We start from the raw sequence: 26,121 nt of genomic DNA, 5'->3' as shown, positions 1-26,121 counted from the left end.
ATCAAGTGTGTTCCTTAGGCTTAGACTCGCAGCCTTTTTCAACCTGTGGGTCCCCAGATCTTGTTGAACTACAACTCCCATCACCCCTAGCTAGCAAGGCCAGAGCTCAGGGATGATGGGAGTTGTAGTCCAGCAACATCTGGGGACCCACAAGTTGAGAACCGCTGAATGGATCACTCTTACCCTTATCCGCCTGCCTCTATTCTTAAGGAGACACGAGACTCCCATGTCGCCTCTGTAGCATGACTAAATCTATGGGCTCGAAGTCTTCGATTCCGATTAGGCTTGCGAAGGCGAAGGAAGACGGCGCTGATTTGCCGGAGCGGAGATAGAGGGCGGGCAAAAGCGAGGGCGAGGAAGGCTCTTGATTGGCCAATCGTCGCAGGCACGGATTGGTCGAGGCTGAGGGGACGCCAAGAGGCGAGGGAAGTGCTTAGGCGGCGCCGGCGCCAAGATGGCGTACCAGACCTTCCGCCAGGAATACCTGCAGGTGCCTCCCGTCACCCGGGCCTACACCACTGCCTGCGTCCTCACCACCGCCGCCGTGGTGAGTAAGGGGAGGAGGGAGGGAGGCTTTGACCTACCCGCCGGGCCCCTGTCTTCGGAGGGGGCGGGGCGAAGGGCCGAGGCTCATTAGCATAGTCCCGCCCACGCCCCGCCTCCAGCATGAGGTCGCCCAGGCTGGACTGCCTGCAAGCTCCCCCTCTCTCTTGGTGCCAGTCCATGAGCTTAATGAATGGCCTGCTTTAAGCTGCTAATTAAGCCCACAGTTCATCCCGCTCTTCCTTCTTCTAGTTACAGATAGGTAGCCGTGTTGGTCTGCCATAGTCAAAACAAAACAAATTCCTTCCAGTAGCACCTTAAAGACCAACTAAGTCAGTTCTTGGTATGAGCTTTCGTGTGCATGCACGAAAGCTCATACCAAGAACTGACTTAGTTGGTCTTTAAGGTGCTACTGGAAGGAATTTGTTTTTTTTCCTTCTTCTAGAAATTCTTAATACCCTTTTCAATATCCTCCCAGCCGCCCTGCAAGGTAGGCCAGCTCATTGAAAGAGAGAAACCTAGGAAGCTGCCTAATACAGTAATAATAATAATAATAATAAAATTTTATTTATATCCCGCCCTCCCCAGCCGAAGCCAGGCTCAGAGCGGCTAACAACAGTAAAGCAATACAGCATTCTAAAATCAATTCATTCTAAAATCAATTCAAAATCAGATTAATGGCAACCATTGGGCTAGAGTTCTGTGAGGATTACCAAAGGAGGGGGTCAGACTGTGCCTTGGCCAAAGGCCTGGTGGAACAGCTCTGTCTTGCAGGCCTTGCGGAAAGATGTCAAGTCCCGCAGGGCCCTAGTCTCTTGTGACAGCGTTCCACCAGATTGGAGCCACAGCTGAAAAAGCCCTGGCTCTGGTTGAGGCCAGCCTAATCTCTCTGTGGCTCGGGACCTCCAAGGTGTTTTTGTTTGAAGACCGTAAGGACCTCTGTGGGACATACTAGGAGAGGCGGTCCCATAGGTAGAAGGGTCCTAGACTGTATAGGGCTTTAAAGGTTAAAACCAGCACCTTAAACCTGATTCTGTACTCCACCGGGAGTCAGTGCAGCTGGTGTAGCACTGGGTGAATGTGATCCCGCAGCAAGGACCCTGTAAGGAGTCTCGCCGTGGCATTCTGCACCCGCTGGAGTTTCTGGGTCAGTCTCAAGGGCAGCCCCACGTAGAGCGAGTTACAATAATCCAGTCTGGAGGTGACCATTATACTGAGTCAGACTATGGTCCATCTAGATCAGCACTGGCTGGCAGTGGCACTCCCAACGTTTCAGACCCCAACCTTACTTGGAGATGCCATCAGGCGCTGGACCTGGTCTCCTTCCCTTGCAAGGTGGGCACTCTACCACTGAGTTATGACCCTTTTCCAAAGACTGGCTTTTTCATTTACAATCGAGGTGAGAGAACTGTTGGAGCGTGGCCAGGGGTTGGGTATGGTGGGAGTCCCAATGAGCCGCTGGCTAATGCCCTGCAAGCCTATCCTGTTGGGATTAGGGGTTCAGGACCCACCCACGCTCCTGGAAGAGCGGTACAGCATCTGCTTTGCCTGCTCAGTGGGTGGCATCTCCAGGAAAGGCTAGGAAAAACTCCTGCCTGAGATCATGGAGAGCTGCTGCCAGTCAGATGACTAAGTTCTTCAGCGACGAAACGTCAGATTACCGGAATGACATCTAAGCACTGAAACACTGGCATATCACAAGTGGACGCTTTTTAAATGTGTTTGCAAGTGTTTAAGAAAAAAATATATTTTGGAACGAGAAGATATGAGCACTGAACCACTGATAAATTACAAATGAACTCTTTATTTACTGCATTTGCTGTTGTTTAAGATAAAACCTCTTTGGGAAAGAAACTATTTTTGCCCTTTTTATGGACATTTCCTGTTTGTTTACAGATAGTTGCCTTGGTGATATTATCTTGTGCTGTTTGCAGTAGTCATTGTATCACCACCCTGTTTATTGTTTAATTGCCAGTCAGCAATACTAAGCTGGTTAGACCAGTGGCCTGATTCAGTATAAAGCAGCTTTCTGTGTCCCCTCCATCTCTAGGAGCTAGCCAAGTGTAGTGGTTAGGCTTTCGGACCAACAATAGGAAGCAACTGGGTCCACTGCCCACAAAGCTTTCACTGGGGTGACCTCAATGCAGCTTCATCTTTCAGCCTAACCTACCTTCAGGAATGTTGTGGAAGTTAAAGTTGGCTCAGAAGAACTGCGTACACTGCCTTGAGCTCCTAAGGTAGTTGGGTAGGGGGGAAATGTAGTGAACCTGAACTTGGGGCCACCTGTAATCAAAGCACAGGCTCTGTGCTTGAGCTCAACAGTATTTTCCGAAACCAGAAGAGCATTGAGAATTGGCTGCTCCAGTTAGCAGAGGCTCTCAGTGGCCTTTTTCTGGTTCTGCTGTCTTGAGAATCTTTAACTGGCTATGCCAACAATTGTTCCTTTGACATGTGCTCTACCAATGAAGTACTCCACCCCTTCCAGCATATGAGCCTTTCATTTTTCTATTTGTTTGGTACAGTACTCCCATTTACCAGTGGCGCCTGGAGTGACACCCATAGCTATGATTAATAAAGTCCAATATTGCCCAAACTGTGGTTAACCCAAACTCTGCTTTGCAAAAGTACCTGGGTTTCTTTTTTGTTCCTTTTTTGGTATATTTTTATTTACTTTCAAGAATAATATCTAGGCACAGAATAATAAAAATGTCCGCAACGGTACAGGTGTTTGTCATTTTTAAGTCAGTAACAGCTTTTGCAAATGTTGGTGAATTCAATACATGAAGTAACAATATAACAAATAACTATTACACACCTTCTCCCATAAAATTGGGACGCTGGCCTGAATCAACATGCTCTTCTTAGGTTAAGTGGAAAGATCTGAGAATTGGAATACAAGGCAGAGTTGATTGACATACTAGCTCAGCCTTTACAAAACAGGTGACCTCCAAGTGTTTGAAGGGCTGCTGTTCCCATCATGCCCAGCCAGCATGGCTATAGATGGTGAGTTGTAGTTCAATGATGTCTGAGGGACTCAAGTTGGCGAAAGCTGTATTGGCACCCAGTGGTTTCATTTGTAAGTTACATTACTGCACTGAAATAATTCTAAGCTCTTTTGCATTCTCCTTTGTTTCAGCAATTAGAATTAATCACGCCGTTTCAGCTGTACTTCAACCCTGAATTAATATTTAAACACTTTCAAGTAAGTAGATTTTGCTTTGGGTGTGTGGGGTTTTTTTGCACGTCAGTGACTTTTAAAGGCAGTTGTTAAAGCCATGTTTCCACAACTGAAAAATCACTGCCATTTTCACACTAGTGGAATGAAGCAGATGAGCAAACTACCTCTCCAACTGCGAGATGTTTTGGGGTTGCTGCAGGTGGAATTTGAGGGTTTGGGTGGGACAGGCACAAGTGCTTCTGTGATGGCTCCAGGCAATGGTTCCGTGCATGTTAATACCATTGAGAGGTAATAGAATGATTGTCCTCTTTTGAGTGGAAGACTAAATGCGGCCTGATTACATCATGCTATGATGGGAATGGGAGCCTGTGTTATGTGGCCTGATTACATCATATTGTGGTGGAACGGAAGCCACAGCTGGATCTGCCGTGATTTTGTTTTCATCTTGTCTTTAAGACAACAATAGAGAAAAGAGGGGTTGAAAGGCAGAAGACTCAAATCTGGTAGAGTAGTTCAGGAAATTGCCATTTTAATGGATGAGGTTTGGGTCCACCCATTTAATCTTTCATCTCTGGTCAATCTCTGTTCTTCCTCTTCTGCATTCTAAAACCTGGACCCATTATGAGAAAACAGCAGAACCAGCCCTAACTCTGTGTTGCCCAGAACTGCCATTTTTTTTAGTGGAAAAGTGACTTCTTTGCTAATGTTATTTAACATTTTAAAAAGTATTCAGATCTCCACTTTCACTTTTTTATAGAACGTAAGCATTCTGGGTCCTGTCAAATTTGAGTTCTAGTCAGAGAGTTGACCCATGGAAATTAATGGAGCTTTCACTTAGTGATGACGAAAAGGTTCTCTATGCAAACTCAGGTGTTAATTATTTAATTTCTGTCTGATTAAAGAAAGGGAAGAAAATATGTTTTCTGTGCGATGTGGACTTGTGCATAAGCCAGGGGTCTGTTCTCCCAAGACCCCACTGATTTCTGGTGGCAGTGGCAAAAAAATTAAAAAGTAGACAGGGCGCAGGACTGGACTTTGTGCTTTTACTCCTATCAGATTGATTGTTTGGTAAGCAAAGAGTGAATGAGGCCATCGGTCTGAAAGGTTAGATGATTTAAAGCAAATTGAGATTTCTTCTAATTAAAGCAGGGGTCAGAACCTTTTTCAGCTGTGGGCCGGTCCACCGTCCCTCAGACCATGTGGTGGGCCGGATTATTTTTTTTTTTTGGGGGGGGGGAATGAACAAATTCCTATGCCCCACAAATAACCCAGAGATACATTTTACATAAAAGCACACATTCTACTCATGTTAAAACACCACGTAGGCCCCTCAAACAACCCAGAGATGCAATTTAAATAAAAGGACACATTCTACTCATGTAAAAACACGCTGATTCCTGGACCGTCCACAGGCCGGATTGAGAAGGCTATTGGGCCGGATCCGGCCCCCCGGGCCTTAAGTTGCCTACCCCTGAATTAAAGCAATGAGGCATTTCCTGAGAGCATGCGGGTAACTAACATCTGCTCCCTCATCTGTTTTGTAGGTATGGAGGCTCGTAACGAACTACCTTTTCTTCGGACCAGTTGGATTTAATTTTTTATTTAATATGATATTTTTGTATCCTTTGGCCTAAAATTCCTCAGAGCACAAAAAAAATTATTGAAGGTTTGTAAGAGACTCTCTAGGAAGGCATCAATACAAAGTTGGCAGGAGCTGCTTCTCTCAAGTTCAGCCTTTAGCAATGACCAGTCTGGCCCTCAAGGGTTGCTTGGTCTTTGGCTTATAGTGGAAAGATTTGCGCTGACTTCCTAGTTACATAGCCCACCTTGTATAGGCTGGTTTTAAAATATTTTTTGACACTGTTCCCAGTGCCCCATCTTTGGGTATGACTGCCAAGGGAGGAGGCATTTTGTGTGTTGGCACCCAACTTTCGAACACCCAGTGGAGGCAGGAACATTGCACTAGGTGAAAATACTTCTTCATACTTTACCTCAAGACATTCCATGGGATTAGAGTAGTTACGGTAGCAACTGCAGTAGTTACAGACACATAAATTGTAGCTCATCTGTTATGTTTTCGTTACTAATATTTCTAATGGTTTGTTCTGTAAGCTGCATGAGGTATATTAAATGAGAGGGAAAGCAATGTTTTGAATAAATATATTTGTAATCCTTCGAAGCGGATGAACTTTGGTACAGTAGTCCTATTGCTAAATATAAATATAAACCCTGAAGTGAAAATATGTTGGCTATTATCTGATTGTGATCTGCTTGTCACATACAAAACAGTCCTATTTGCTAAAGCCGCTAAAATTATTAATGCTAGCTATATAAAAGACAATGTTGTAGACTGCACAGGTGATTCACTAATTTGACTTACTGTAAATGGATGTATATCTCTGGATTTCTTTTATCAGGTTTTAATTGACTTGCTGGATCTGTAATTGAATTTGTAATGGCTTTTAGTCAGACACAATAAATAAATAAATAAATAAATGATTGACTGACTGACTAAACATGAATGCAAATTATTTAGAAAGTCCTGTGCTTAGATGAAGGCCACGGTTACAAAAACAAACTCTACAAATTTGCATAAGGGTCAAGATTCCTCTTTTCCAAGACTCACATTGAGATCAGTTGGTTTTTTGCTGAGTTTTGTTACACCTTTAAGTGGGTTTGGGTATTGTGTTCTTTCTGCAGAAAAGCAACTTGTGAATTAATCAGTAGAAGGAAACCTTGTTGGCTGAAATGCAGCCACTTTGGACAGAAAACATCCTCTCCCCTCCTTCATTTTAATGCTGGTGGCTACTGAGTTCTGGGGAAAGTGAGATGGCCCTTGCCATTGTAAGTTGGCAGGGTTGCCCTGGAAACCATATTGCTTGGCTATATGGGGAATGAGGCAGGTTGAGAGACTGATCCTTGCTAAGATTCCGTAGAGTTATTTTCATTTTAGCAGACGCCCCTGATGTATGAGTTATGGAGCCTTGCTTGTCCATTTGCTTCACTTCTGTTAAGAATGTTGACACATTTTGTGGCTGCTTGGTATGAAATCAGACTGCATATGCCCCTCTTTGCTGGCTTCAAATCCTTTTTCCCCCACCCACCTACCCAAATCCCTTCTGATACCCAGAGACTGGTTTCAGGAACTCTTTGAAACTCAAATGCAGAATGTATTCCCCCCCCCCAATTTTTTTAAATTAATTTTCCCAATTTATAACAAACATACCAACAAACATAAAAAAATCAGAAAACAAACAAACATACATACATCCTAACTATAATAATTCCACTTTTGTTGACATTGTTGGGTAACTTCCTCAAATCCCCCGGCTGAGTTTCCATATATATCATTGTTGCATTTTCCCAAAACTATTTTCACATATAATTTACTTAGTCCATTAACATCTTTCTTTCATTTCATTTTAGCTTTTAACATAGTATTCTACAGCATCACATTTTTTAATGCTAGGCCTATCTGATACTCGCAAGTAATTCTGTTTAAGTGCAGAATGTATTTTTCATAAAAATGGTAAATGCCTGCCTGTTATCGAGCGTTTTTCCTGACCTTAATAACTTCAGATACCGCTACTGCCGAATGCTTGAGGAAGGATCATTCCGGGGCCGGACAGCAGACTTTGTATTTATGTTCCTTTTTGGTGGACTATTAATGACTGTATCCTTTTCGGTGTTGAGATAAAGATACTGTGAGACTGAAAAGAGCCGAATAAATAATTATAGCAAAGTGGTTCTCCAGTTTTGCAGCAATCCTTTTAGGGCAGGTTAAGCTGAGTATGGATGACAGGCCCAGGTGGACTTTGTGGCTCGAGTGGTGACCAGGATCCTGGAGCTCCCTGGTCCCATTGAAGCCTTCCCCAACATGGTGCCCTCCAGATGTTTAGGATTCCAACATCCATCAACCCCAAGCAGCAGGGTCTGTGCTCCCGGATGGTGGATATAGCATGGCGTAAATTACCGGTAGATTGTTGGACTATGACTTGGGAGACCAGGATTCAAATCCCCACTGAGCCATGAAGTTCACTGGTGACCTTGGGCCAGTCACCATTTCTCAGCCTAACCTACTTCACAGGGTTGTTGTGAGGGTGAAATGGGGGAGGAAGAGAACCACATGACCACCTTCGAGCTTTTTGGAAGAAAAAGGTGGTATATAAATAATAACCCAAAATATCTAGAGATCACTAGATTGCAGAAGGTTGCTCTGTGCAAACATGCTAATCAGAATGGAAGCAGTAGCTCTGAACCATGTTTTCCCTGTTGTATGTTTGGAAGCTCAAACTGTAGTGGGGATTCTAAACTATGGCTAGCACAAACCATAGCTTGGCATGATATCTTAACTTTTTGTTTCGGCTTTTGTGATGGGCAGAAAAGGAAGTTGATAAATCTTGTTTATTCATCGGCTTATTTTTTTTTGGGGGGGGGTGTCAAGATTTGGATTTTTTAAAAGAAAGAACTGAACAAGAAGCACATCGTACAGTATTGCACCATTGGTCTTCCTGCTGTTTGTTTTTAAATGGTTATGTTTTCTTGACATGGGTGCAGCCGTTCTTTCTTTAACCATTCCTCCACCAGCTTTTTGGCTTGTTCGTCAACTTGGTCTTCCTAGGACAGGCGTTTACGATCATGTTGGTTTACGTCTGGAGTCGCAGGAACCCTTTCGTCCGCATGAACTTCTTTGGGCTTCTCATCTTCCAGGCTCCCTTTCTCCCCTGGGTCCTCATGGGATTTTCACTCTTACTGGGGAACTCTATTATTGTTGACCTTCTAGGTAAGACAATGATGGTCATTCATTCAATCAATCAGTATTATTAATTAATTAATTAATTAATTAACCAACCATCCCTTCACTCTAAGGTCACAGAACTTTGGTGAAAGTCTGGCCTTTTTAAAATAAATAAAATGTGTTTATTGAGTTTCCAGAAACAGCAGCATACAGGCAATAATCCCAGACTGATGACTGTGTGGAGCACATTTAGAAGGTTCTGAATATTTCCCCTTGACTTTAGGTATTGCTGTTGGTCATATATATTTCTTCTTGGAAGATGTCTTTCCAAATCAGCCTGGAGGAGGAAGGCTTTTGAAAACACCATCAATTCTGTAAGTGTCTTCTTGTGTAGTGTTGGGTTATTATTATTATTGGGCGGGGGGTGGGGAGAAACTGTCCTAAAACCAGTTAAGAGAGGGAATTCTAAAACTAGGGTGTCACCAGGAGAGATGGGGTCTGATTGGCAGAGATGCCTTGATCTATCTCTTATCTTTTAGCATTGTTGCCTTTATTTCCGGGAACATGAAGGCTAAACACCTGTCTTTTGAAAAAGCTGAAATTCTACCAAAGTCTACCTGACTGCACACAAGAGCTAGATGAAACCTCCTACACTGAAGGCAGTATATCTCACTGATAGAGCGGATGCCTTGCATGGAGAAAATCTCAGGCACCATCCCCTAGATCAAAGGATCCGTTAGCAGGTGCTGAGAAAGATCTCTCTGAAACCCTGGAGATGTGTTGCCGGTCAGAGTAGACAATAATGGGCTAGATGGACCAGCAGTTTGACTCTGGAAAAGGCAACCACATATGTAATTGCAAAGCTCTAGATGCCGAGAGCTGCTGCCGGGTCAAACTTCATGCTTTTGAGTGTAAAACAACACTGAATCTGAAACAGATGAGAGAAGCCAAGTTGTCATAATCATACCACACCTCCGCAGAAGGAGTGATCTAGTTCGTAACCAGAGAAGAGAAAATAAGCTGTACCAATCCATGTTCTTTTCAAACAAGGATTTTTAATTAACATTCAAGGTATATGCTCCCTTGAGAAAATTGCACTGGATGTGGTTCATAATACACAAGACATATGGCAATCAAGTAGCAGCAGCACATCAACGTTAATTCCATAATAATATTCCAGCGAATAACAATTCAGACAAGCAGAGTGCCAAAGCAGTATTCCTGATATTCTGGCCTAGAAAGGGATGGCTCTTCTTTAGGACAAAATTTGACCCACCACTCTTGCCAACCGCAGAGTGAAGGGGTCACATGGGCAGTGGGTCACAGTAGGGTTTGGGGGGCCTGGCTCCTTTCTTATAATAGCCCTCATGGCAAAAGTAGTTGCCAACCAGGTTACAGAGAGCTTTCTGTACTTGATGTCATGTGAACTTAAAATTTATTATTATTATTATTTTGCTTTAACAGGAAAGCCATATTTGATACACCTGAAGAGGATCCCAATTACAACCCTCTGCCTGAAGAACGGCCTGGAGGCTTTGCCTGGGGTGAAGGCCAGCGCTTGGGAGGCTGAACAGAAGACAGACTGGCAGATGTCCTAGACACAGGGACCTTTCCAGAGACACTGGCCTGGAGAACTTTCCCGGAGATTTATTTGCTCTCTTGTGGATAAAGGAAGTTTCAATAGCTTTACTAGTCTGAACAATATGATGCACTTTTTTTCTTTTTTTAAGGAAGGGGTTGGTGGGAAGGTGCTCTAATCAAAAGACCTTTTCCAGGAAATTGACAGTAACTGCAAACCCTTGCCAGGGCTTTAGTTGCATTCCTGGGTTCAGGTGTGGATAATCTACTCCAAGCCAAGACAAACTGGAAGTGGAACTTTCACAACTCATTTAATGAGATCATCAGTTCTTGTGTAAAAACAAAATATATTTCTAAGGAATTCTCCATCCCCATTTATTTGATACAGAGACTGGAGAACTTCAAAAGATGATTAAAACTTTTTGACTTTAGTTTTTCATTTGTACTTGATTACATTTCAAACAACTGATGTCACTTTGATTTTTGGCTGTGGCAAAAAATGCTCCTGAAACAAACCAGCAAAGAGGAGTTGGTTTCTGTCTTCAAAGACTTGGGCAGATCCTATAGGTAAAGTAACACTCAGAAGCTTTAGTGCTTTACGGAACTTGGCCTGCTGTCATGCCTGCGATGTGAGGCTTATTCTGGGCAGGGATTGGCGTATCTGAATAATTAACATTGTGTGTACGTATTGCGTAAAATGTGGAATTTGGACCCAGCAGTTGAACACATTTTGGCTTCAGTTTATCTTAAAAGAGAACATTTCTACTTTGTTGTGCTGGTAGCGGGAGGGAAACTTGTATACTGTTGTTATACACTGATGCTCTGAAGGAATAGATATTTTTCTGCAGGTGAGTGCTGTCCTCAGGGACACAGTTATTTACACCTAAATTTAAGCAGGATCAGGATCACAAGCTAGTGCAGATGCTGAAGTTATCTTTGACTTAACAGCATAATTCTAACCATGTCTGCTCAGTAGAAAATCCAATTGAATCCAGTGGGGCTTAGTTCCAGGTCAGGCTTCCTCAATCTAAGCCCTCCAGATGTTTTGAGACTACAATTCCCACCATCCCTGACCAATGGTCCTGCTAGCTAGGGATCATGGGAGTTGTAGGCCAAAAGCATCTAGAGGGCCGAGGTTGAGGAAGCCTGTTCCAGGTAAAAGGAGTTGGAACTGCAGCCTGAGACTATGATCATGACCACACTTACTAGAGAATTAAAAGTAAATCCTCATGGATGATGAGGCTTATATTGGTTATTAACCATGATGACTATGCTCTGACTCCTGCTTGGAGGCAGTAGTACTTCTGTGTATCAGTGGAAGCCATAGGAAGGAGGTGCTTTTGTGCTTGGGTCTTCCTTGCAACTTTCTCGCAGACTAGATGGGCCATGGGCCTGATCCAACAGGGTTCTTATGTTCTTATACCCCAATGAATGCATACCATTCCACTATTAAGTCCTAAAACCAATGGAACAAATTAAATGATACATAACTTGAGACCTGCTGCTTTCAGTGGGATGTTGGCAGGACTCACTCTAGCTGGATTGGGTACCCATGCAGCAAAAGCATGGAGGGGTGGTGGTGAGGTCACTGGCATGATCCAGCAGACTCTTATATAGCTCCTTCCTTACGCTTCCATCACTTTGGCCCTATCCACGCTGCATTTAAACCAGAATGCTTGTTTACAAAGCTATGTGTACTACCAACCTTACTGTATGCTTGTGAAACATGGACCACTTATAAAAGCCATCTCCAACTCCTTGAAAAATTCCATCAACTGTGAAAATTTTTACACAACACTTGGGATGACAGGCGAACAACACCAGTGTACTGGAAGAAGCAAAGGTCACCAGTGTCGAAGCAATGATTCTTCAACATCCAACTTTGTTGGCCTGGTCATGTTGTGCGGATGTCTGATTATCGTCTTCCAAAGCAACTACTCTATTCAGAACTTAAAAATGGAAAGTGTAATGCCAGTGGTCAACGAAAGAGGCTCAAAGACTTTCTCAAGGCAAATCTAAAAAAAGTAGTATAAACACCGACAACTGGGAAACACTGGCCTGCGAGCGCTCCAAGTGGAGAACAGCCTTTACCAAAGGTGCCATGGACTTTGAAAACTCTCGAGATCAGGACAAAAGGGAGAAATGTGCTAAGAGGAAGGCACGCTTGGTAAACCCTCACCGTCATCAACTCCCAGAAACCTATGTCCACACTGTGGAAGGATGTGTGGTTCCAGAATTGGCCTCCACAGTCACTTACAGACTGTTGAGACCAGGCAACCCCAGCTGTTTTTGGACTACAACTCCCATAATCCCTAGCTAACAGGACCAGTGGTCAGGGGCGATGGGAATTGTAGTCCCAAAACAGCTGGAGGGCCAAGGTTGGGGATGCCTGGTTAAGACCATGTTCATGGAAGATAATCTTACTCGGCTACGAGTGATCGCCAAAAAAGAAGATTTAAACCACGTGGGTTCCCCCAAAGAATCCCGGGAGCTCTAGTTTACCACTAGCAGATACAATTCCCAGCATCCTTAGATTCGGGGAGGGGAGCGATATGTCCTTTAAAGGTTCTTCCGTTGCTATGCAACAGCGGCTACTTCCGCTTCCATCACTTGCGCTCTTAGCTGCCTGTAGGTGGCGCTGCCTTCGTGGAGTCTCAAGTGCGCATGCATGCTCGCCTTTGCGAACAGTCCACCCGCACTACAACTCCCAGCAGGCACTGGGCTGCTGCTGAGGCTGGCGCCAGGACGCGGGGCCCGGCGATGCACGTCATCCGGCGCGAGGCGTGCTGGGAAGCGTAGTCCTTCCGGCCCTGAGTCGCGGGCAGAGGGGCGGAGCCCGGCGAAGCATGTTCCCTGTCGCCGGCGAGGAGGGCGGCAGCGGCGGCGGCAGCAGCCCTGTTCTTGCCGGGAGGTGAGGATGCCTCAGGGAGGCGGCCCGCTGCCCCCGCCCAAGAGACCGAAGCTTGCCTCCGCCGCGGCGCCCCTCGGCTCGGCCCCGCGCAGAGCGATGTTGCTGGCCGCGCCCGGACCCAAGCGCCACACGGCGCCCGCCTCCTCCGCCGGCTCCTCCTCGGGGCTCGACAGCCAGCGACGCAGCCTGCCCATCTTCCAGGCGCGGGGGACTCTGCTCGGGCAGCTCCGGAGCTTGGACTGCGCCGTCCTCATCGGTGAGGGAAGGGTTAAAAATAAGAAACAAACCGCCGTTATTCTCCCCCTCCCCCTTAAAGGGGGAGGGGTTTGCGGAGGCCACGCCCCTCCCGGAGAGGGTGCGGGGAAAGGGGCTGACTGGGGAATTCTCTGCGGCAAGCCCCTCCTTTTCCAGTGTGCAGGGGAGGGGCCTGTGGAACTCCGCCTCCTTTTCCAGCTTGAGAGGCGGGGCTGAAGCAATCACCTCCCTTTGTGGTTATTGCAGGGATGGTGGACTTGTGTGCCTCTCCCTCCCCCCCCCCCAAGGTTGTTAGGGAAGGGTTGTAGCTCAGTGGTTAGAGCACCTGTCTTGCCTGCAGAAGGTCCCAGGTTCGAACCCCCAAGTTCAGGAACATCCGGAGGACAATCTCTGTTTTGTGGAACTGGGAGAGCATTCCTCCCTGTTCTGCAGTGGGGGTGAGGCTTACACGATTCTGCCTCTCCTTCTTGCCTTCCGTGGGCCAGTGTAGGGCCAACTCATAGCTGTCAACTTTCAGATCTGAAAATAAGGGATCAGGAGCCTTGAAAATAAGGGATCAGTAGCCTCACCTGTCCTGGAGACTCTCTACAGGTTATCTAACAATCTGGGATAGCAGCAGGAAATGGTGCTGGAATAAGGAAATTTCCCGCAAAAAAAGGGAAGGTTGACAGCTATGGGCCAACTTAAAGGGACTTAGCAGTGTCCTCATTCCACTGGTGAGATGAATGGTAGAAAGCACACACCTGTCAGGCAGGAGACGTCCCATCAAACTTGTTGGGCTCACTCTTGAGTAGATAGCTCCACTTGCGTTGACTGTGTGAATTTGGGAAGCCCTTTGCTTTTGTTTTCCATTCGGCAGAATACTGTAGACATGTAATTGGGGACTGACCTTGATGTGTCTCTGCTGGAGACCACAGGCAATAACCTCCCAATGCCATTTGTTTAATGCTCTGCAGGGGAAACAGGCTCAGGCAAGACGACTCAGATCCCACAGTACCTCTATGAAGGAGGGATTGGGCGCCAAGGCATCGTTGCTGTGACCCAACCTCGCCGTGTGGCTGCTATATCCTTGGCCACCAGAGTCTCAGATGAGAAGAAAACAGAGCTGGGGAAACTGGTACGATCCTGGTATTTTCCTGCGTGGAGCTGAAGGAATCATAGAGTTGGAAGGGACCGTGAGAGTCATCTAGTCTAACACCCTGCATACAAGAATCTTTTGCCCAATGTGGGGCTTGAACCCACAGCCCTCCGAGTAAGAGTCTCATGCTCTACCAACTGAGCTATCCAGCTTCAGAAGTTGAAAAAGTGACACACTTCCCCACTTCCTCTCTCAGCTCTGTACTTTTCAATTAGTTAATTAATTAATTAATTGAATTTATGTACAGCGGTATCTCAGGTTACATATGCTTTGGGTTACAGACTCCGCTAACCCAGAAATAGTGCTTCAGGTTAAGAACTTTGCTTCAGGATGAGAACAGAAATCGGGCAGCGCGGCAGCAGCAGGAGGCCCCATTAGCTAAAGTGGTGCTTCAGGTTAAGAACAGTTTCAGGTTAAGTACGGACCTCCGGAATGAATTAAGTACTTAACCTGAGGTACCACTGTATTGCCTTTCTCCAAGTGCAGGACCCAAGGTGGCTAACAACATAAATTAAACAATGCAACTAAAAACACACAATAAATATAAATATTAAAAACAGTTTAGTAACTTAAAACCATTGAAAAGCACAAACGACATACAACACCTACTATTGAAAACATCGTGCCACAATAGCCAGTTTAGTGGCCAAAGGCCTGTTGGAGCAAAAAATTTATATCACCTTGTATGTTTATGTATTGTTACATTGATATTCCACTTTTTCATGAAGCATAGCTGGTGAAAAATATGTGCCACCTTCTTATTTCTGCACCCCCACCCCACCCCATGACTCCTACGTTCAGGTTGGTTACACGGTACGCTTTGAGGACCTCACTTCTGAGGAGACGAAAATCAAGTTCCTGACCGATGGGATGCTGCTGCGAGAAGCCATTGGGGACCCCCTCATGGCCAAGTACAGCGTCGTCATTTTGGATGAAGCACACGAGAGGACAATCCACACAGATGTGCTATTTGGAGTGGTGAAAGCAGCACAGAAGAGGCGGAAGGAACTGGGGAAGTCGCCACTGAAAGTAAGTGGTTAAAAGTGGTGGGCAGGAGGTTGCCAGTTGACACACACTGCTGTTCATAAGAAACATCAGAGCAGTTTACAGCAATTGCACATAAAACCATACACTAAAAATTGTATGAAAAGTTAAAATCAGACATTAATTAACTATTGTGGAGATGTGTATTTTCAGTTGCCTGCATAAGCCTGACAGAATAGAAAAGTTTTCAGCAGGCGTTAAGACACTGAAGGCTGTGTTTCTTGTTGTTGTCAAATTTGCCTCACCAACTCAGGGAACCAGTGATGCTCCTGCAAATGATGTCAGTGATAGAACTGAAATATAAGGGTTCAAGCGCTCCGTGAGGTACCCTGGACTTAAATTGTTGGAGGGCCTCATATTGATCTCTTATACTACTCATCAAGCACAATTCTCAGTAACAAGGGTGGGTTGTTGTTGTTTGTTGTTTTCTTACAGATAATCATAATGTCAGCTACTATGGATGTCGACCTGTTTTCCCAGTACTTCAATGGCGCTCCTGTCCTTTACCTAGAAGGCAGGCAACATCCCATCCAGATCTTCTACGCTAAGCAATCTCAAAGCGATTACCTCCAAGCAGCTCTAGTGACAGTTTTCCAAATCCACCAGGTACCACATTAGTTTCAATATTTTTGAATGTCTATGGTACATTTTTTATCCTGACCTTTCTCAGGAACAATCGCACAAATTTTGGTTCTAATATCTTAAGAGGTATTCAAATGAGTGCAGTTTTGAAAAGTTTGGTATGCTATCTTTATTCAAAATGACATTCAAATGTATTCAAAATTTGGCTTTGATATATTAAGAGGTGTTGAGACATATAGCGATCAGACAAGACAACATCGCTTCTCGGCCTTTTGGCTAAGATCAACTGTAGTGTAGTGTAGTAAGTTTACAAATCAGAGAGCAGATAAAGTATTTATTAATATAGATCTTCATTTTTCTGTATGTGCATCCAATTTAAATAGAATGCTGCCTGCTAGTCCGATTAGCCTCTTCTGACTGCTAAGTGGATTTCCAAGGGCTCAGGCAGAGCAAACTTAACCTGTTTTGCAACCTGATCATTTTAAAGGGCGATGCCAGGGATTCAACCAGGGACCTGCAGGGGGTTAGACTAGATGACCACTGAGGACCCTTCCAACTCAACAATTCTATGAAAGCATGTGCCCTACCATTCAGCTATGACCACTTTTCCAATCATATGTGTCTCATTTCTTTAAAGGAAGCTCCTCCTCCTCAGGATATCCTAGTGTTTCTGACGGGTCAGGAAGAGATCGAAGCAATGACCAAAACCTGTCGGGACATTGCAAAGCATCTTCCTGACGGTTGCCCTCAGATGGTCGTGATGCCTCTCTATGCTTCTCTGCCTTATTCACAACAGCTCCGGGTCTTCCAGACTGCACCCAAAGTAAGTAATTGATGGCAGAAATGGTTTGATTACTCGGACACTTTATTTAAAAAAACAAACTACTAAACTGCTCAAGATGGACTGTTTCCTTGTAGCATCCAAATTAGACAAAAGGCCTGGTTCGTAAAAACTGAAGAAGAGCCCTGCTGGATCAGGCCAAAGGGGGCCCATCTAGTCCAGTTCTCACAGTGGCCAGTGAGACGTCTCTGCGAAACCCACAAGCAGAACCTGAGTGCAGCAGCACTCTCCCCCCTGGTTATTTCCTGCAACTGGTATTCACTGGCTCTGACAGTGGAGGCCAAACATCGTCTTCCTGGCCAGTGGCCACTGATAAGCTTATCTTCCATGAGTTAAGTCTAATCCTCTTTTACAGCCACCCAAGTTGGTGGCGATCACGAGGTCTCTCCAGAGAGGTTTGTCTGGCGTCTTCATGGGACGCGGGTGGCGCTGTGGGTTAAACCACAGAGCCTAGGACTTGCCGATCAGAAGGTCGGTGGTTCAAATCCCTGCGACGGGGTGAGCTCCCGTTGCTCGGTCCCTGCTGCTGCCAACCTAGCAGTTCTAAAGCACGTCAAAGTGCAAGTAGATAAATAGGTACTGCTCCGGCGGGAAGGTGTTCCCGTGCGCTGCTCTGGTTCGCCAGAAGCGGCTTAGTCATGCTGGCCACATGACCCGGAAGCTGTATGCCGGCTCCCTCGGCCAATAAAGCGAGATGAGCGCCAAAACCCCAGAGTCGGCCATGACTAGATCTAATGGTCAGGGGTCCCTTTACCTTTACCTTTAAGTTGGTGGTGATCACTAGGTCTCCCCAGGGAGGTTTGTCTGGCGTCTTCATTATACATTTTTAGACCCTACCCAGGATCCAAATCCTGTTCTGTTGATTCCGCTCTGGGTAGGCCCGCTGTCTTTCTTGGCCCTGATGCCATTCTCCCTCCCTCCCAGGTTGTCTCTGGGCAACTCCTCCCATCCCTCATCCTGCTCTAACCAGCCCCTCCAAGACATCTCCTTGGGGCTCATGACACCTTTCTCAGAAGGCTATTCCTGAGCTGGTGGCTCCCACAGCTAAAAAGCCCCCCTCCAGGATATCCACTTGCCTTACATCCAGTAACAAACAGGGCAACTTGAAGGCGAGCCTCTGATGGAATTACTCCTGCTTTGTTGTTTTTGATATCTTATTTCTTGCCTGTCTTTAACACTTTCATCTTTTCATTGTGAGGAGATGGCTTGAACCTTTTAAAAATAAACTTTTATGGCAAAGTACAAACTTAAAATGAGCAGTGATAAGGCTTTTTTCTTCTTCTCTCCCAGGGTTATCGCAAAGTAGTTCTTTCTACCAACATTGCTGAGACCTCTATCACCATTGCAGGCATTAAATATGTTGTGGACACAGGCATGGTTAAAGCGAAGAAGTATAGTCCCGGTATGTGTGTATTGGACAGAGTCATGCCAGGAGATAGAGTTGAGAGACTAGCTAAGGTAGAGGGTCCTGGGAACACAGGAAGCTGGCTAGTTTTGAGTCAGACCATTGGTCAGTCTAGCTAAGAAGCCTCTAAACCAGGTGTGGGGAGCCTTTGGCCCTCCAGAGGTTGCTGAACTACAACTCCCATCATCCCGGGCCAGTCACCAATATCAGCTGACATCAGCTGACAACACAACATCAGCTGACATCACCCTGTTGACAGGTGAGTGTGGTTTTGAAAAAATGGCCTCGCAGGCCATATTTGACCCTCCTGTCGGGCTAAGATCAGGCTATAGCCGGAGGTTCCCCACTCCTATTCTAGCCCAGTGGAAGCTGGGCTAGTTTTCTTCTGGCACAGCACTCCCTGCCTCCAACATGAAATGGTATAAACATTCACAGTTCCACTGTTTTATTCTCACCTCATTCTGCTGCATATGTGCACCAGGCCAGATGTCAAACAAACTGAGCAACAAAACTGGAAAACGGTTGATAGCTCTTAAGTAGATATAAGTCAAGTTAAATCCTTGAGAGCCGTATCTGTTCAGTAGTGGCTGTTAGTCTCTCCTATAAGGGAGTTCCTGTTTTGTAGAATTCTAGAGTTGGAAAGGAAGTTCAGCTCTAAAGTCCAACTTCCTATCAGTGCAACAAAACCTCCAGCATCCCAGATTGGTGGTGAGGCAGCCTCTGCTTAGACACTCCTGAAGTCCACCAGCTTTTAAGGCATACTTTGCCATAGTCAAAGGCTCTGGCTGATGCTTATTTATTTATTTATTATATTTCAGAAGATATACACACCACTTCACTTAAAGAAAAACCTCAAAGTGGTTTACGTGGAGTAAAACAATAAAAGTATCGGTAAAAACAGTTAAAACAACTCCTTAAAACATAAAAACACACACACTAAAATCAGCAATAAACTAAAAACAGATTAAAACACACAATAACATTAGACTTGTCCAAACAAAAATATTTTTAGTGGGCTCAGCAAATAGAACAGTGAACTGATGTCAGTAGGCTGGGAGTTCCAAAGTGTAGGTGCTGCCACGCTAAAAGATTGATTTCTTACAAATGCACAACAGATATTTTGCAGTGCTTGTAGTAGAGCCAGTTCTGTTTAGTCAAAACCACCTTGTGATTTTAGCCTATTGGTTTGGTTCCTTTCCTCTGGAGCCACAGAAAGCCTACTTTGCTCCATGTGAAATATCTGGTTAATGGTGGGTGTTTTCTGCTCCTCCCAGAAAGTGGTTTGGAAGTGCTGGCGGTCCAGCGGGTGTCAAAGGCCCAGGCTTGGCAGCGGGCAGGCCGGGCCGGGCGAGAAGACAGCGGGCTTTGCTACCGCCTCTACACCGAAGATGAGTTTGAGAAGTTTGACAAAATGACGATACCAGAGATCCAGAGGTGAGGCTGCTCTTCCGGTGGAGAAGTGTTCACTGCTCTGTGAAGTAAATTTCACACTGAGCGGAGAAGTGCTCCCTCTTCTGGTCCATCCTGAATCTCCTTCAAAAGAGTTGCACGGGATCATCCCAAGTTAATAAGAGAGGAAGCTGGGTGGGAGACTTTGAGCCCACAGGCCAATCCTGGACTCCAAGGGGCTCCCACTCGGCCCATGAGATTGTTTCCCCGAAGGCACACCCACCTGCCAATCAGCTACCATCACTGGGTGATGTCAGCTGCTCCAGGGGCGGGCAAGATTCAGTCCTGTCTGGTATCATAGAATCACAGCAGAGGAGATGTGGGAGTGTTCAATTATATATATATATGGGAGGCCAAAAAAAAAAAAAAAAAAAAGAATTTGCATCACAGCGAGGGACTCAAAGAAGCTGTCAGTGAAAGGAAATACGTAACTCATTTTTTAAAAAAATATTTATACAAATATTTATTTACCGCTGTATAATAAAAGTGTATCACCGTGGTTCATTACAGCATAAAAACATAAAATCAGACTGTAAAATGATATTTAAAAACAAGGTGTTTGGGGCTTAGAAGGAGCCACTAAGTGCAATTTGGGTAGGGTGGGCTCACTTGCTTTAGCAAAAGTTCAGGCTGTTTGTGAAATGGTTCTCCTTCCACAGGTGTAACCTAGCTGGTGTGATGCTCCACCTCTTGGCTCTGAGAATCCCGAACGTCCTCACCTTTGACTTCATGTCAAAACCATCTCCAGGTAACTCTAGCTGTTCGATGTTATTATATCTATACCAGGGGTCGGCAAGGTTTACCGGCCATGGGCCGGATCACTCCCACGGAGATGGTCTGTGGGCCAGAGTGGCACAGCGCAATGCTGGAAATTGTATCTGCACACGTCCGTGGCACGCTGAAAATCGTGCCTGCACAGAAGCGTTTTTGGCGTCTGGACATGTGCAGACACGATTTCCAGTACCTGCGCGTGCACAGACACGATTTCTGGCGCCGCCCAGCGAGTCCCCGCGCCGCGCTGTGCTGGTTTTGCACAGCGGACGGGGGACTCGCCGAGCGGATGGCTCAGGGGCCGGTAAAACGGTCTTCATGGGCTGCATCTGGCCCATGGGCTGCATGTTGCCGACCCTGATCTATAGTCAGTAAACCACTTACACAAAGTCTAGAGCTAACCTGAGGAACATGCCTGCTTCTAGTGGCTAATCGTATGTAGTGATTATCTATATACTGCTGTCAGATTGCTGTGCACGTTGAGCTGGGTTCCCTTGCACAGGTGGGGATAGGGCTCTTGTGCCTGGGTCCTGCTTGTGAGTTTCCCACAGGCATCTGGTTGGCCGCTGTGAGAACAAGATGCTAGACTGGATGGGCCATTGGCCTGATCCAGCAGGCTCCTCTTATGTTCTTATGCAACTTCTGACACCTGTGGCTTGTGACCAGCTGTGTGATCCTCACCCCCGTCTCCTTCGTCTTGACAGAAGCGCTCCAGGCAGCCGTGGAGCAACTGGCCCTCCTTGGCGCAGTGGAAAGGAAAGACGACCAGCTGATCCTCACCCCCCTGGGAAGGAAGATGGCTGCATTTCCTCTGGAGCCCAAGTTCTCCAAAGTAAGGAAGTCACCTGTGTTTTGTTTCCCTCAAGACAAATTAGATCCTTCTGCTTGCTTCTGTTTTCTTGTTCTTCACTAGCAAAACAGAAGAAAAGCACAGCCACGTCTTCCTCTGTTTTGCTTTTCTGCCTTCTTTACGGTTGAGAAAGTGTTAACTGACTTTGGTTCTGCTCTCCTAGCGAGTCCAGTACTATGTGGAAAGGAAGGAGTTGGCGTTTGAGCCCAGCTATCCAGCCTGGGAGGTAGGGTAGGTGCCACTCCTGAGCTGGCACTCTGCACCATTGCCAGATATACATATAGTAAATCTGTAGCTGTGCTAGGATTTCATCTCCTGGAAACCCCTTCTGAACTCCACAAGCCACAATACTGCCTAGCATTGCTCAGTCTTAGCTGTCACAGAGGTGGTGACCCTGCTGTGTCTGGGCTCTTCCATCTTGACTGCCATGATGGAAGAATTCCCAGCACATAGGAAAACGGCATATGAGGAAGAAGTCCACTCATCTATGTGCAGAATAGAATCTATGTCCTTTAAATAAAAAGGAGCGTTGTGTCATGCTAGTCTGCACCTGCAATCTGAAATGGTCCAGGCCAGTCACAAGTTTATCACTTCCACGGTGCGGCTCTTCCGTACCTGCCCTATAACCTTCCAGTTTGGCATCCTATACAATTCCTCCATGCCAGGCGATTGGCTCACTTGCTGAATCTCATCATTTTTAAAAGCAACCTCTTTCTACCTGTGTTTGGCAGACCATCCTGATGGCCCCCAAGTTCCACTGCACAGAGGAGGTCCTCACCATTGTTTCCCTGCTCTCCGTGGACAGTGTCCTCTACAACCCCCCTTCGCGGCGGGATGAAGTACAAGCCGTCCGGAAGAAATTCATCTCAAGTGAAGGGGATCACATCACGCTGCTGAACATTTACCGAGCTTTCAAAAACATCAGTGGCAATCGGGTAAGTGCTCAGGGCAGGTTTGACTGGGCAGGTTTGTGGTGCTCCTTCTTAAAATCCCATCTTCTGTAACAGGGGGATTCCTGACTTCTGTTCTGACAAGGATGTTTTGATACTTAATTCCTGCGTGTTCAGAACAGTCACTTTAAACAGAACATTTTGAAAAAAGAAGTCAATTAAGAGACGCTGATGCTTCCCTTATACATGTAATAGCAGACATTAAGTAATGACAGGTGCCATTAAGTAATGTAGTTGATGTTGTTGAACTCAAAAGTGCTCAAAGTTTCATACAGATATTAAAGGATAAGATTGTGAGTCTGCAGGCAGGGACAGCACAAAAGGAAAAAGAAATGGGGAGGGAAGAGGAGAGCAAGCGAGTTCAGAAAGTCAGAGCAAAGTACTCTTTTCTCTCAAGGATCCTGCGACTATGTATATTTTTAAAATCAAGATTACCTCTGAGCATGCACTTCCTTCAGTACCAGGTAGCCAATGTTCAGCCTTTGGTATCTGTGACTAGGCGTCAAGTGCAGGCAAACATTAATTTCCTTTCTTTCTTTTTTAAAGTATTATTATTTAGTGACTTATCTCTGGCTTGTTACTGGATTTCGTTGTTGGGGGAGCATCGCTCCATGTTCTTAATGCTACTACTATCAATAGGTAGATACAATGTGTGTTCATTCATGTATGAAAATTGCAAGGTGAGGTATATGGAGCTGATGCCTGACCCGAGCAGTTAGCCTTCTAATTTCTCCTCTCGCACTTTCTCCTTTTCCTCAGGAATGGTGCAAAGAAAACTTTGTGAACAGCAGGAATATGATGCTGGTCTCTGACGTCAGAGCTCAGCTCAGGGACATTTGTATCAAGGTAACTATAGGGAGGCTTCAAAACTGTTCAGCATGTGCTGTTTTTAATGAGACCCAAGTTGTTATTTTAGATGCCAGCCGGGGTGGGACAAAAAGGGGAGGGAAGCAATAGAAGTGCAAAGAGAACAAAAGAAGAAGCAACTCATCCAGTTAGTATTGAAACATAAATCTGAATCATACAAGAATAATAGTCCTTGACAGGCTTTGCCAACCGGTGCTTTGACTAGAACTCTCATCAGCCACAGCAGCATGGCACAACTCAAAAACCCAACCAAAATAAAAGCGATCTGGCAGCCTTGCTTCAGGCAGTGGTGGAACCCAGAAAGGGATCTCACACAGGACGAAACACAGGGGAAGGTGCTGTGGGCTTAGGTTTGCTATGCAGGTTTGCAGTTCAAACTTGGGCTGGTAAAAGTAATTATAGGATGATGTTCAATTTGCCAGGCAATAATTGAATCTGTGAAGATGGTGGTGCGTCCCCCTGTTCATTACAAAGTGCCTGGAAGGGATGGTTTTTAAACTCTGTGCTGTCCTCAAAAGTCCTCATCCTCTTGTTCTTTTTCTGTTTTGCACTTCAGCTTTCGATACCGCTGGAATCCTCCCGATCCGACACAGGGAACATCCGCCGCTGCCTGGCGCACAGCCTCTTCATGAACACGGCCGAGCTGCAGGCGGACGGCACCTACGCCACGACCGACACGCACCAGCTGGTGGCCATCCACCCCTCCTCCGTCCTCTTCCACTGCAAGCCGGCCTGCGTCACCTACAACGAGCTGCTCCACACCAACAAGTGCTACATGAGGGACCTGTGCGTGGTCGATGCTGACTGGCTTTACGACGCAGCGCCCGAATACTTCCGCCGGAAGCTCAGAGCAGCCAAGAACTGACCCGGGGACAAGGGAAGGAAAACCTACCCACCGAACCTTCATTGGCCTGAGCAGCATTCGCTCTCGGCCAACTCCAGGGCTGCATGCCACCAGGCCGCATTTTCGCATGCACACCTGTATCGGACGCCAGCACGCACAGGCACGCAGCCCTCCCTCCTCGGTTGAACAGTGCAGATCACTTTGGGAGGAGGGGTTCCTGTTTCCTCCCTGCTCATCAGACTTATCAACCAGACAATTGGGTGGAGAGATATAAGCCTCTCTACCCACCCCCAGCATTGCGTCTACATTATTTTTATTTCTCTTCTTGCTGTATTGCCAAAACTAGTGGGGTCTTAAGCGGGATGGGAAGAAAATGGACTGAGAGTTGTGGGTTAGCCACCCTGGCCAAAGAATTTGGGGAAGTGGTATTTTTTTGGGAGGGGGGACTGAATGCACAGGGATTAGAGACTTTCCTTGTGCAGGGACATTGTGCCAACCACATCTGCATCTGTGCAGCAGCAAAAACTGGGTGACTGAAGTTTCATTCCAAACGATCCTTCTATTATTGTGCCATAATGTACGTCTTAGGGCATCCATGTCCTCTTATCTGAGGGAGGACAGAAGAGCTTGGAGCTCAGTAAATTGGAAAAGAGGTTTGTACCCAAAGAAAGCAGTTCTATTTATTTGAAAATGGCCTTGAAACAGACTTTGTCAACCCTGTGGTTCCGCGTTTTTGTGTCACAGTAACATGAATCGTTTTGCAAGGGGAGAGCAGTCTTTCAAAGCACACTTCTTTTTAGGTGTGAGATGCTAATTTTTCTCTTTCCCTCATTCGCCTTTGCTCATCTCAGGGGTGGAGAATCTTTTCCAGTCTGAGGGACACGTCCCTCCCTGGGCAAACCTGCAGGGTCAGAGGCAAGACAACAGCTGGGACTCCTTCCTTTGTCTGCAGGCTATGTTCCAGCCTTGCAAAATCCAGGCACACAAGCACCCCTCCATCATGACAAGGACACATCCCAGCCAGGCAAAAGGACTGAGGAGGGGACAGTGCAAGGCCAAAGAGGGGTGTGGCCTAGTGAGTGTCCCAAGAGCCAGAGAGAAATATGAAAGACTTGATTTGCCCTCTTCCGGGCCTGAAGTCCCCCACTTCTGGTTTAGCTTAGAAGTCCACTTTGCGTACTTTTGCACCACGGTAGGTAGCACTAGTTGTTCTGTGCTTAATTTCAGGGAGGAGAAAGATAACAGCTACTCAAAACTGGCAGCATCACCCTCTGAACTAAAAGCCCCTAACCCTTGACTGATAGCAATTTTTGCCATGCTGGTGAACCTCCAGCAGTTTTGGACTACAACTCACATCAGCCCCCAACCACTTGCCAATCAGAGGAGATAATCCCGTGGTTGTCATAAGGACTAGGAAGTGCACCATCTTGAAACTCCACATCTTGCTTGTGTTGTTGACAGCCGCAACACACATGTTAAGAGTTACAGGGCACACTCTTATTGTGAGAACAAGGGAGATACCAACACAGTCTGTTTTGCCAGTAGGTTGACTCCCTCTGGGGGAAAACACCTGAACTGCGTAATGGAGAAAGAAGATGTCCCTCTGGTGGAAGGCTGGAGACCTGCCAAAAAGCCACTAGATAGCTGACAAAGAGAGAAAACTGTTCTTTCCCAATTTATTTCAGCAGCGCTCCCCTGTACAAAAGGTGAGACCAGTCATCCTGTTAATGACTAGCCTAGTCACCATCAGGGACAAGAAATCCCATGAATGCAAGTGAGCATCTGGTAGAAAAGAGGCCGATTCCCCCATTCCTTCTCCACCAGCTTTCTTGGCAAAAAAGCAGTTTTTAAAAAATAAATCACCTGAATTCATGTTGGTTGCAGATAAGGGGACTTGCTCTGCCACCACTTCTGTGGTCAACATGGAAATGTAGGGCACTAACCACTTAGAAGGCTCATTATATGTAGGCTAGTAATGTTTGCCAGCTTGTTGACAAAGCTGGCTTAGACGAATCCCCCAAAGTGGGGTGTATCAATAACTCTTATCCTTTATGGAAAATCCACTTCTAAAGACAAGGTGCTAGCTAGGCAGAAAGACCAGGAGGGCTGCTGACTTCATGCCTTGATTATGAGCTACATCCGTAGAAGTGATTGGCTGGACCAGAGTGGGACATGTA

At 46.0% G+C, this 26,121-nt stretch overlaps 2 protein-coding genes across 2 annotated transcripts; both read left to right on the top strand.

Moving 5' to 3' along the window:
* Positions 1 to 388: 388 nt before the first annotated feature.
* DERL2 (derlin 2) lies at positions 389 to 10,468 on the top strand. Its single transcript, XM_081843653.1, has 7 exons — positions 389 to 547; positions 3,680 to 3,745; positions 5,266 to 5,339; positions 7,301 to 7,394; positions 8,309 to 8,504; positions 8,743 to 8,833; positions 9,924 to 10,468. The coding sequence occupies exons 1-7, from the start codon at positions 455 to 457 to the stop codon at positions 10,027 to 10,029; spliced, it is 720 nt and encodes a 239-aa protein (XP_081699779.1). The 5' UTR covers positions 389 to 454; the 3' UTR covers positions 10,030 to 10,468.
* A 2,222-nt stretch (positions 10,469 to 12,690) lies between these two features.
* Positions 12,691 to 24,659, top strand: DHX33 (DEAH-box helicase 33). The gene is made up of 12 exons (XM_081843993.1): positions 12,691 to 13,204; positions 14,160 to 14,320; positions 15,143 to 15,370; positions 15,821 to 15,991; positions 16,605 to 16,790; positions 18,099 to 18,210; positions 19,488 to 19,647; positions 20,322 to 20,410; positions 21,138 to 21,265; positions 22,015 to 22,218; positions 22,993 to 23,079; positions 23,657 to 24,659. The coding sequence occupies exons 1-12, from the start codon at positions 12,706 to 12,708 to the stop codon at positions 23,963 to 23,965; spliced, it is 2,334 nt and encodes a 777-aa protein (XP_081700119.1). The 5' UTR covers positions 12,691 to 12,705; the 3' UTR covers positions 23,966 to 24,659.
* Positions 24,660 to 26,121: the final 1,462 nt, after the last annotated feature.

This window comes from Podarcis erhardii (assembly GCF_964252035.2).
Source record: "Podarcis erhardii genome assembly, chromosome: 16".
Taxonomy (NCBI): domain Eukaryota; kingdom Metazoa; phylum Chordata; class Lepidosauria; order Squamata; family Lacertidae; genus Podarcis; species Podarcis erhardii.
The sequence above is the reverse complement of the archived record's forward strand: the minus strand, read 5'-3'. Positions and strand labels throughout refer to the sequence as shown.

What these genes read in the sequence shown, in the direction of transcription:
- DERL2 (XM_081843653.1), top strand. Translation starts at nt 455, where the DNA reads ATGGCGTACCAGACCTTCCGCCAGGAATACCTGCAGGTGCCTCCCGTC. An exon ending in TATTATTGTTGACCTTCTAG is followed by an intron (nt 8,505 to 8,742) that starts GTAAGACAATGA and finishes CCTTGACTTTAG; the next exon opens with GTATTGCTGTTGGTCATATA. An exon ending in TTGAAAACACCATCAATTCT is followed by an intron (nt 8,834 to 9,923) that starts GTAAGTGTCTTC and finishes TTGCTTTAACAG; the next exon opens with GAAAGCCATATTTGATACAC.
- DHX33 (XM_081843993.1), top strand. Translation starts at nt 12,706, where the DNA reads ATGCTCGCCTTTGCGAACAGTCCACCCGCACTACAACTCCCAGCAGGC. An exon ending in AAACAGAGCTGGGGAAACTG is followed by an intron (nt 14,321 to 15,142) that starts GTACGATCCTGG and finishes TCCTACGTTCAG; the next exon opens with GTTGGTTACACGGTACGCTT. An exon ending in AAAACATCAGTGGCAATCGG is followed by an intron (nt 22,219 to 22,992) that starts GTAAGTGCTCAG and finishes CCTTTTCCTCAG; the next exon opens with GAATGGTGCAAAGAAAACTT.